At 37.1% G+C, this 12,155-nt stretch overlaps 1 protein-coding gene across 4 annotated transcripts in view; it reads left to right on the top strand.

The window, feature by feature from the left end:
- TTBK2 (tau tubulin kinase 2) overlaps positions 1-12,155 on the top strand; it is a 210,033-nt gene that overhangs the window by 107,696 nt on the left and 90,182 nt on the right. For 2 of the 4 annotated variants that reach the window (XM_073211699.1, XM_073211700.1), the window contains 2 exons: positions 7,805-7,880; positions 9,761-9,834. In XM_073211699.1, the coding sequence (XP_073067800.1) occupies positions 7,805-7,880; positions 9,761-9,834 (150 nt within the window). The remainder of the gene's footprint in view (positions 1-7,804; positions 7,881-9,760; positions 9,835-12,155) is intronic. The other 2 variants (XM_037018911.2, XM_037018913.2) reach the window with 1 other exon arrangement.

The raw sequence follows: 12,155 nt of genomic DNA, 5'->3' as shown, positions 1-12,155 counted from the left end.
TGTTGATTTCCTCTAGTGTATTTTCTTTTCAGTTATTGTGTTCTTCAGCTTTGATTGCTTCTTTTTTTGTCTTCTGTCTTTTAGTTGAAGTTCTCACTCAGTTCATCCACTAATCTTCCAAGTTCAGTGAGCATTCTTATGATAATTATTTTGAACTCTTTATTAGATAGATTGCTTATAAGAAGGAACTATTCCATTTAGTTCTTTTTCTGAGGTTTCATTGTATTCTTCCCTTTGGAACATAGACTCCTCTGTCTCATTTTTTCTGAATCTCTGTGTTTGTTTCTATGTATTAGTGGGTCAGCTACATCTCTTGGTCTTGAAGGTAGTGGCCTTATGTACGAGGTGTCCTGTGGGGCCCTGAAGTACATTCTCTCCAGTCACCAAAAACAGGCACTACAGGGGTGTCCCCTGTGTGGGATGCATGCACCCTTCTGTTGTGACTGGGCTGAGACTGCTGTGGGTGTGCTGGTGGTTGAGGTTGGTTCCCAGCCTGGCTGCTGTGGGGTATACTTGTGGGTGGGGTGTACTTGTAGCAGTGTGGCTGGCTGCAAGGCGCAGCAGTAATGATTGCAGGCATGCTGGTGGATGGATCTGGTTCCTCTTCTTCCCAGGGCAGGAGTTACCTTGGAGGGGCATTGGTCCCAGCCAAGGCTGCCTGCTTAGTGTGGTGGGGATGGAGTCTTTTTGGAGGGACATCTGCTGGGGTAGGCAGTTTGGGTGGGGTGGGTCTATAGGAGAACTCTGGGGTGAGGAGACCAGTGCTAGCAGAATAGGTGGAGAATGTCAGAAATAGTACCCACCAGCACTGGTTCTAGGGTCAAGTTGGACAAGAAAAATGGCATTTGCCAGCGTGTCTGTACCTGGATAAAGTTCTTGAAGATCCTGCCCCTAGACATGCACCTAAATCAGTTAGTAAATCTCCTTCGCATATGGCCCAGGCACTTTTCAAAGTGCTTGCCTCTATGCTGGGTCTAGGAGTAAGATTGTACACAGGCCCTTTAGGATTGGAGTCTTTGTTTCTATAGCCTTCCAGGTCTCCTGGAGTTAAGTCCTCCTGATTTTCAAAGCCTCATGTTATAGGAAATCATCTTTCTGATGCAGATACCCAAGGCAGGGGATGCTTGATTTGGGACTTGAACCCCTTGTTGTCAAGGAAGACCTCTGTACCTGTGATAACCCTCCACATGAGGGTTTTGGTACCAAACCAGACCATGTCTCTGACCTTTCTACTTTTTCAGTGTGGCTTTTTCTTTGTATTTCTAGCTGTGGAAGAGCTATTCTCGTAGGCTTCAGATTGTTCCCAGAGTGAGTTGCTGTGTATGTTGTTGCAGTTACGGTGTGTCCATAGGAGGAGGTGAACTCAGGATCTTCCTACTTTGCTATCTTCCCCTTGTGATCTTTTATTTCTTGTCTATTTTGTAATAGCCATTCTAACAGGTGTGAAGTTGATATCTCACTGTGATTTTGATTGCATTTTCTTGATGATTAATGATGTTGAATTCCTTTATATGTACCTGTTGACAGTTTGCATGTTTCTTTGGAAAAGTGTCTATTTAACTCCTGTGCTCATTTTTTAATTGGTTTGTTTGTTTTTTTTTGTTATTGAGTTGTATGAGTTTGCTGTACATTTGGATATTAAACCCTTATCAGATACATGATATGCAAATATTTTCTCCCATTTGATTCATTGCCTTTTCATTTTGTTTATGGCTTCCTTTGTTGTGCAGAAGCTTTTTAGTTCCATGTAGTCCTACTTATTTTTAGTTTTGTTGTCAAAGCCAAGAAAATCATTGCTAAGAACAGCATCAAGGGACTTACATGCCATGTTTTCAGTTAGGAGTTTTATAGTTTCAGGTTTTACACTGAGGTCTTTAATCCATTTTGAGTTGGGTTTTGTGTGTAGTATTAGAGTCTAATTTTCATTCCTTCCATGTAGCTATCCATCTGACTCTTCTATGATTATTTCTTCTTTATTGTGGAGTCTATCCTCATGGTAGTTTTCTTTGTGGTTGAAAGATAGTTGATGATAGCAATTGGAAAGGAGCTACATTCTTTCTCTTTAGAAATAACATCTCTTCTTAAAATTATCAAATGAAAGTATTTCTTTCTGCTCTGACCAGAACAGCCTTGGAGCAATTTTACTTGTCAGAGTAATGTCATGGATTGATTGTCATAGGTCTTGGATATCTAGTTTTCTTCCCATCATTGAAATGATATCTAGGATAAAAGAGAAATTTCTAGATTACTCTGATTGACTTAGAGTAGTTAATACCCAACCTTGGGCCTGGGAGTGTATCAAGCTCATTGAAATGGTAGATAAACAATTGAGGAAAATCATACCCCATGAAAAATTTGGGTGTTGTTGGTAAGGGGGAATAAATAGTTACTGGATAGTTAATCAAAGAAATGCCTTATAAATATATTATCTCAGTAACTCTACTGAGATAACTGAGACTTGCTCAAGGTCCCATAATTATTAAGTGGCAGAGTTGAGATTTAACTCTATGCCAATGCTTTCTTTCATCAGTCCTATGTGTCCTTCAAGGAAAAATACATGACATATGGCAAAAATGACCCTACCTACTAAGATTCAGAGTGATTATGTACAATTAAGTTTAATTAAAACTTAAGCCTTCACAAGGTACCAAAAATTAAGGGGTTCAGCTTAAGGGATGCTTAGGGAAATTCATAGCCATAAACACCTATATTAAGAAGTCAGAAAGATCTCTAATAACCTAACCTTCCACTTTATGACAGCAGAAAAAGAAAAGGAAATTAAACCTGATGCAAGTTAAAGGAAGGAAATAATGAAGATTACAGTAGAAATTAATAAAATAGAGAATAGCAAAACAAGGGGGAAAATCCATAAAATGAAAAATTGGTTCTTTGAAAAAAATGACAAACCTTTTCCTAGACAGAACAGGAAAAAAAGAAGACGCAAGTTACTAAGATTTGGAGTGAAAAAGGAGACATTTCTACTGACTTAACAGAAATAAAACAGATTATAGTAAGGGAATACTATGAAGTACTTGGCAACAGATTAGATTAGTCATAAGAAATGGACAGATTCCTAGAAAGACATAAACTGTTGAAAGTGACACATGAAGAAATAAGAAATCTTAATAGAACTATAACAGGTAAACAGATTGAATTAATAATAATAAAAAATACTTACCCACAATGGAAATTCCAGACCCAGATGTCTTCACTGGTGAATTCTACCAAGTATTTAATGAATTAATACCAATTTTTCACAAACTTTTCCCAAAAAAAGAAAAAGGAGGGACCATTCCTCAGTTCATTCTGTGAGGCCAGTATTACTCTGTACTAAAACCAGGTTAAGACATTAGAAGAAAAGAAAACTACAAATCAATGTCTCTTAAGAATATAGGTGCAAAAATCCTCAGCAAAATACTAGCCAACAAAATCCAACAACATATTAAAAGAATGATTCACCACAACTCAGATTTTATCTCTGGAATTCCAGGTTGGTTCAAAATACAAAAACCAATTAATATATGATATCCGTAGAAAAAAGGACAAAAAGCACTTAATAATGTGAGTAAACACTGAAGACCCATTTAACAAAATTCAATACCCCTTTAGGATAAAAATACTCAACAAACTAGGATAGAAAGTGACTTCTTCACTGTGGTAACGTGTGCCTATTGAAAAACCTCACAGGTAATATGGCAAAAGACTGAACTTCTTCCCCTAAAGATAAGGAATAAGACAAGGATTTCTGCTCTTAACACTTTAATTAACTAAGAAAATGAAATAAAATGTATTCAGATCGGAAAGAAGTAAAGCAGTCTCTCTCTGCAGATGACATGATCCTGTATATAGAAAATCCTAGGGAATCCACTGAAAAATTATTAGAAGTAATAAACAAGCTCAGCAAGATTACAAGATACAAGATCAGTTTACAAAATTCACTTTTATATCAGACATTAGCATTGAACAACCCAAAAATGAAATTAAGAGAACACTTCCACTTACAATAGCATCGATAAGAACAAATACTTAGGATAAATTTAACCAAAAAAGTAGAAAACTAATATGCTGAGAATTACAAAACATTGTTGAAAAAATAAAGAAGAAGTACATAGAAAGATATCCATGTTTGTAGACTGGAAGGTTTAATATTATTAAGATAGTAGTACTCCTGAAATCAATCTAGAGTTGGAACACACTCCCTATCAAAATCCCAGGTAGCTTTTTTGTAGAAATGGACAGGCTAATTCTAAAATTAATATGGAATTGTAAGGGAACTCAAATAGCTAAAACAATCTTGAAAAAGAACAAAAATTTGAAGCACTCATACTTCGTAGTTTCAGAACATACTACAAAGTGACAGTAATCAAGACATTGTAGTACTGGCATAAGAATAGAAATATAGACCAACAGATTAGAATTGCAAGTCCAGAAATTAACTGTCACTTTATGGGCAAGTGGTTTTTGACAAGGCTTCCAAGAAAATTCAGTGGGGAAATACATATTTTCAGTAAATGTTGCTGGGACAGCTGGTTTGGATAATGTAAAATTAAAAAAAATACATATATTGGTCTCTGCCCCCTCGTCCTGATACAGAGATCCAAAATCCCTTGGAATTTCCTGGATGATAGGATTGTTTTTTGTTTTAACGAACCAATTCTTAGTGGGCTCATGAATATCTTCAGGATGGTGGCAGATCACCAGAAAGAAAAAGCCATGATTAGAAGTTTGGAACTCTCAGCCCTACCCCCTATCTTCTGGGAAGAATACAGGATCTAAAGATTAAGTTAGTGATCAGTCATTCCTAAATGATGAAGCCTTCATAAAAATCCCAAAAGTATTGGGTTTAGAGGACTTAATGAGTTAGTGAGCATGTGAAGGTTCTGAGAAAATGGTGCATTCAGAGTGCACGGAAGCTTTGTGCCCCTTCCCACCTACCTTGCCCTGTGTATCTCTAAATCTGGCTGTTCATTCATGTCATTTATTATATCCTTTGTAATAAACTGGTGAACATACGTAGCTCCCTGAATTCTGTGAGCCAGTCTAGAAAATTTTCAAACCCGAAAAAGAAGTAATGGGAACCTTGATTTATAACTGGTTAGTCAGAAGTACAGATAACAACCTGGGAATTGCATCTGAAGTAGAGGCAGTCTTGTGGAACTGAGCCTTTAGCTTGTAGGGATGTGATGAACTCCATGTCAGAATTGAATTCAATCATAACACACCCAGCTGATGTCTAGGAGAATAGCTTGATGTGTGGAGAGCCCACACAGCTGGTGTCAGAGGTGTTGTGCTATGGTGGTAGTATGAGAATCAAGGAGAACCAGAGGAGTTTGTCTTTCTAACACAACTATATTCATGCAAAAGAGTGAAGTTGGATCTTTACCTCACACCATGTATAAAAATGTACTCAAAGTGGATCAAGGATCTAAATGTGTAAAACGCTTAGAAAACTATGTAGGCATTAATCTTCATGACCTTGGATTAGGCAGTGGTTTCTTAGATATGATAGCCAAACTATAAAACAGTACCATAAAAAAATACATTAATTGGATTTCATTCGATTTAAAAACTTAGGTGCTTCAAAGACCACTATCAAGAAAATGAAGAGAGAACCCACAGGAGAAAATATTTGCAAATTGTACATCTGATAAGGGACTTGATCTAGAATATATAAAGAACTCTTATAACTCAGTAATAAAGAGACAATACAATTTTAAAAAGCAGCAAACGATCTGAATAGACACTTCTCCAAAGATGGTATACAAATAGCCAATAAGCACATATGAAAAGATGCTCAACATCATTAGTCATTAGAGAACTGTAAATCAAAATTATGAGATACCACTTCATCCCTTCTAGGATGGCTACAATAAAAAAGACAGAGGTAATAATAAGAGTTGGTGAGGATGTAGAAAAATTGGAACCCTCATATGTTGCTGGTAGGAATATAAACTTGTGCAGCACCATTGGAAAATAGTCTAGTAGTTTCTATGTACTGCTTCAGATTAAACATGGAGCTACCATATGACCCAGCAATTCTACTCCCAGTTATACCCAGGAGAAATGAAAGCATATGTCCATACAAAAACTTGTGCATGAATGTTCTTTGCAGCATTATTCCTGATAACCAAAAAGTGGAAACAACCCAAATGGGTAATCAGCTGATGAATGGCTAAACAGGTGGTATATCCATACAATGGAATATTACTGACAGTGAAAAGAAATGAAGTATCGATACCTGCTACAACATTGAACACATTATGCTAAGTGAAAAAAGTCAATCATAAAAGAGACCACTTATTGTGTGATTCAGTTTATATGACTGTCCGGAATAGGCAAATTTATATAGAGAGGAGGTTGATTAGCGGCCTCATATAAGACTGGGAGAATACTTGTGGGGGAGATGGGAAGTGACTACTAATAAATACAGGTTTTTAGGTGGGGTGTTTAGGACTAATGAAAATGTTCTGATGACAATTGCAGTGGTAGTTGCATGCTTTTTTGAATATACTAAAAATCATAGAATTTTACACTGTAAATGGGTGAACTTTGTGGTATGTTAATAATGTTTCTTTAAAGCTGTTAAAAAAATGCATTCGTCTGTTCACTTAGTATATACCTGTGCAGAGCTGGGTATGAGTTCTTGCCCTTGAAGTACTCCAGTCTATGGATCAGACAAGCAAACACAGGGTATAGCCTACAGATGCTGAAATTAAGTTCATGTCCTATTATATTCTGGTGCCCTTATGTACAATTATGAGAACGCTTGTAAGTTAATCAGGCAGGAATAAAATGAGGGTTGGCTTGGGTTTGACATCATTTCTACACAAGGTAAGTCCTGCTCTAGCATGTCATTGAGATTATTTAGATGTCTTCTATACTGACAGTTCCTAAAAGTTTATGAAGTGGTTTACCCAGGGCCTTTGAGTTGTTTCTGTAATATTTCTGTGCTCTCTTCTAATCTCAATGTGCATGAAGTTGAGTGATGATTTTTGTGAATGGAGAGTCATGATCAGACCTAGTAGTGTATAGTGTGGGACTATTTGTTTTGTTTGTTTGTTTGCTTGCTTACCAACTAGATGTGACTTTTAGTAGACTGCTTAATTTACCATAAAGATTGTTATAGTTCTGGTATTTGGATTCTACTCAGGACTCTTGTAAGACTGACAGTTTATTAAGTCTCACTCATATATTCTATGCTTGCCAACCTGGTTTTCTGTCTTTTCTCCACAGCAGTTACATTCAATTATTAACATTCTCTTCAAGCATAACCCACCTGGCTCCCCTCGTTTTTAGGGATTATTTTCCTAAATTTCTCATAGCAAATATGGAAGTTGTGAGGTATAGAGCTCCTTGGGCCTCATATTTGCTTCTCAGTTTCCTTCACAGGTTCTTTTTTCTTCCTTAACTTGTTATTCTGTCATTGACCCACTTCTCTCAGACTACCCTTCTTCTCTGGGCAGTTAACTCAGCCTCCACTGACAATATACACATCTGTTTTCTTCTGTAGTTGACCTCTCTGTTAAGCTCTATACCTAAATTTCAAGCACAACTTGCATATCTTATAGATGAATCAGTGTGAAATTCCCAAAATAGAAATTATTATCCCCTGTCTACCATAATTTTTATCTTGGTTTATCAGTGCAGTTCATCTTGTCAACTTAGCTTAAACTAAGTTTCCTTTACTTTCTCCCTCTCTCTTCTCCATGATGATTCTGTCTCCTGCAGCTTAATTTGAAATCTTTCCTCTTCTTTAAATGCTCACTCCCAGTGTTTTAATTTGGATGGTCCTCATCTTTTACAGGACTATTGTATTAACCTCCTAATTGATCTCCCAGCTGCTTCTCATGTCTTCCACAAATCAACATCAGCATCTAATGGTGAGCAGCATTACCCTTCCAAAACACAAACCCAGTTATATCGCTCTCATGCTTGAAAACCTTTGAACTAACCTTGACAACACTCATTATCTAAAGAGGAGTCAAATAGGAATTCCATTATGTGGCATACAAGACTTCAGTGTACTTTTCTTGTATCAGCATGCCCCCACCTCAGCTTACCTTTTAACACTCAACCAACTCTCTAGCCTTTTACTCCAATAATCATCTGTATATGCTTAGATTCTTTGTGGATGCCCTCTTAGAATGCTCTTCTTATCTTAATACATTTAAAATCTAGTGATTTAACTTTCTTGAAGAGCCTCTTAAACAAAATTTTCAAATCTTCAGTATATCCATAATGATATATCTATAATGTAGAGCTTATCATGCTGTATTACAATTTTTTGTTCACGTATCTGGACTGTGAACTCCTTGAGGACATGGATCTTACTTAATTTATCTTGTATTCCTAGTGCCTACTTTAGTATTTAGCACATAGTACATCATCTTGTCTGTGTTTTATCAATCATTATTTCCCTCTCAGTTTTAATGTTTATTGACAAGGTGTTACTTGACTTTAAAATCTGTTTCAATTATTCTTGGTCTAATTATTCCTGACAAAAGCCCTGGAATCAAACTGCTCCATCATTTTCTGACCATTGGGTCTTGAACAAACTATTTCACACCACTAATTCTCCATTTCTACATCTGAAAAATAAGAAAAATAATACTTATGTTAAGTTTTGAGGGTTAGATGCATGTAAAGCTCTTAAAATATAATGCCTGACACAATTTGCTTGCATACCATGCATTTTATTTCATATTATTATTTCTGCTAATCTGTTCATTCACAGATATTGATGAGCATTTCACTAGTTGCCAGGTACTGAATGTAGGTACCAGAAACAAGATAGTTATGGTCTCTGCACTCATGGGGTGATACTTTGGCTTGTATTAGATATTATAATAATCATTTTAATAATTGCTCTATGTGTTGGTAAAGAGTTACTGTTCCAATTAAATTGTAGTTTCCCCAGGCTTCCAAAAATTTGTATATATTTATTGAGCTAACTTTATTAAGTAGTTTCATTAATGACATGTATCTGAAATATAAGAGCAGTAGTACATGATGCATAGAGTATGAGATAAGCAGCCAGGATTGAAGAACACTGACCTATACATGTGGTTCAGATTCTTTATTATGGAGTCCAAGACCCATCATTCACTGTGTTCCAACCAGATGCTTCTTCTGGCCCTGGAACCCACCAGTCTTGGTCCTCTTTTAGTACTCTTTTAGGACTCCTCTGTTTTTGTTCAATCAGAGATAAGACCCTAGATGTCTACCTGCTCCTCCTCTGCTTCCCTCTGCACCCACTCTAGTTTTGGATTTCACATCTGGAACTCAGGTTGAAAACCACTGAGATAATCCAAATCAGTGAGGCCCAGAAAGATTAAGTGACTCACTGAAGTCATATCATGGAGAATGGCAGACCATATCTAAAACTCAGGATTTATATTCCTAACATAGTTCTATTAATTTTTCTTCTGAGCTTTCATATGTATAATGTCTGGGCAGGTTGATCTGAAGTGATCTCTTAATTCTTTCCTTCCCAAATAAATTATCATTCATTTGTTCCCTCATTAATTTATCTATTGATTCAATAACATTTATTTGACTACACAAGGAGCAGTGTAGGATCTGGTGGGAGGCGGGTAGAAAATTTGAATAATACAAATTTCCTATCCGTAAGGTTCTTAATCAGGTCCTTTATATTCAATCATTAAATATTATAAAGAAAAATAAATTATTAGTGTTTTAGAAGAGAAACCATAGTATAACCTTTTCCACTGTTTTCTTTCTTTCCTTTTCTTTTATCCAGGGAAAGACCATGTTTGTAGATTTATTGGCTGTGGGAGGAATGATCGATTCAACTATGTGGTCATGCAGTTGCAGGTAGGTTACTTTGAAAATGTCTTTCAGTTTTTATCAAAGTACCTAATTTCATGTAGGTATGTATTATAAATAGATATGAATACAAATAATAACATGCTTGGTATCATCTCAGAATATTATAAACTATGCAGATGGAGCTTTATTTAAACAGACTTGATACAGGATTTTCCAAAGATGGAAGGGTTGTCCTTGCCAACTTTTTTAGTTGTTCCATATCTTCATTGATTGTCATCACTGAAAAGTTTTCAATTCCCACAGAGATTACTGGAGATAATATGAGTGTTCCCCTGTCCCTTCCCTTCCACCCTTCATTACCTTAGGACTCTAGTTTTCTGTTCATGTGCTCCAGAACCAACTTTGACTGCTTGAAAATTTAAGCATTACTTGAAATAGAAGAGAAATGCCATTCTTCTTTCTCTTGCCGTGCATTAACATAGCTCTGTTGCCTGTCCTTTAGATTAGGAGTGGAGTTGGATTGGGACAGCAAAGGAAGAAAATTCAGAAATGAAATATTAATGACTGCAGCAGAGAGAAGAGGGAAGCCATCCCATTCTCTGTGACTGTTTCTGTCCCGAGGTACATACCATGTGTCATGAACTGCACTCATCCTCAAAGTGTAGAGGCTGTGGTTCACCTTGCTGCCTAACTGAGTTCTCAGTGTTTCCTTTTGTATTTGGCAAAATTTGTTTTGGGCATTTGGTTTTTTTATTTTCTTTCAACTTGATTACATAACAGTGATTTCAGAGATTGAGATTCAGGCCTAAATGCTTTCTCTCTTGTCAGAAGGATTTCCTTGTTTCCCTCAGTTATGCCTCAGCATTTAATTTAGATCTAAAGTTATTCATCTCTTTGTAGGGTATAGACTTAAAATTTTTGAGTAATGTGATTCACTATCTCTTGAACCAACATAGTTTTATTTCTTGAAGCACCTACCCCTCTCTGTACAGTTTTACTTTTTAAGTCATTGAAATGGGCCTAAAAAAGGTCTCTCCCTTTGGCCAATAATAATGTAAGTTTTTATATGGTATTTTATAGTTTTCTTTTAGATTTATCATACATCTCATTTGGTCCTCACCATATCCCCATGGAGAGGATAGGACAGGTTTTATCCCTGTTTTGCAAATGTGGAGGCTGAAGTTCAAGGAGGTTCAAGCAGAGACATAGGACAAGCATCATGATTAATTTTTCCTGCCAATGGGAAAAATGCTGAGATATAAATAGTTGGAATTGTGGACTCCATCTTAAGGCTAAGATTCCATTTTGAAAACCAGGGAGTTTGGAGGTAAGAGTCCTAACATTTTATGGTGATTAGTCAACAACTAATCAACTAATTAGTCAACGTCCTTTCTTAAGGCCAGACTAGCAGTTCTAAATGGGATGCTTCCACTGCTTGAGGGTAACCGTGATCTTGGAGAACAGGACCAATAAATTCCTTGTGTTAAGTTTATCTTACAGAATATCTAGAAGATTATGACAGTGACATACTGTCTTTCACTGGAAATAGACATCATGAGACCACACATCAGCCTACACTCCCCTGGCCCTTTATCCCATTCTTGAAATCCTTAAAAACCCAAATCCTGAACCTTTAAGCATGCCTCCTTTCTGAGGTCAGCCACATTCCTGAGTGTGGACTGTCTTATCAAATAAACTTTCTTGTTTCATAAGCCTGTTGCACTTGTCCCTGAACTCTTTCATGATAAAGACAAGAACTCACCAATCTCCACCTTCAGTGGTAAATGTCTTTGTCACTTTGCTGTTTCATTCAGTTTTTTAGTCTTAAGCACAAGTCTTTTCTCTCTGTTCTACTTCAGATGAGTAGGGAAAGGCTACTGAGTTCTCTGATTTGGGCTTGCAAGTTCCCATTGCCTGGGTGACCTGGATGGGACTGGGGCTGTACAAACATGTTCTTTAGCAGCCTGCCCAAAAAATCTCCTTTCTGTGCTTTGGGAAATTCTCAGAACATAATCTCACTCCTTCCAGTGCCCCGCAGCTCCCCCAGATTCTGGGGTGTTAGGGGCTTAATTCCCACTGTGCAGATTCATGCAGACACTGGATGCCAGGTGACCATGGCTTTAGGAGTTGGCAAGGGATTTTTCCAATGCCGAGCAGGAATTCAGTGAACTTTCCTTTCCTCCCTCTGTCTTCCCTTGCTCTCTGCTGCCTACATGGCTGCTGCAATTCACTACTACTCACACTTTAATGAATTCCTTCCTTACCTACATTCGTCCAATCTGTTCACGAATTCTTTCTCATTCAGAGTCAAGAACTTCTCCCTGGTTGAGGTCTCACCTAGTGCACAGGGAGATCTCTCTGGATTG

This window comes from Manis javanica, chromosome 8 (genome assembly GCF_040802235.1).
Source record: "Manis javanica isolate MJ-LG chromosome 8, MJ_LKY, whole genome shotgun sequence".
Lineage (NCBI taxonomy): Eukaryota > Metazoa > Chordata > Mammalia > Pholidota > Manidae > Manis > Manis javanica.
Note: the sequence above shows the minus strand (reverse complement) of the source record. Positions and strands in the feature narration are given on the sequence as shown.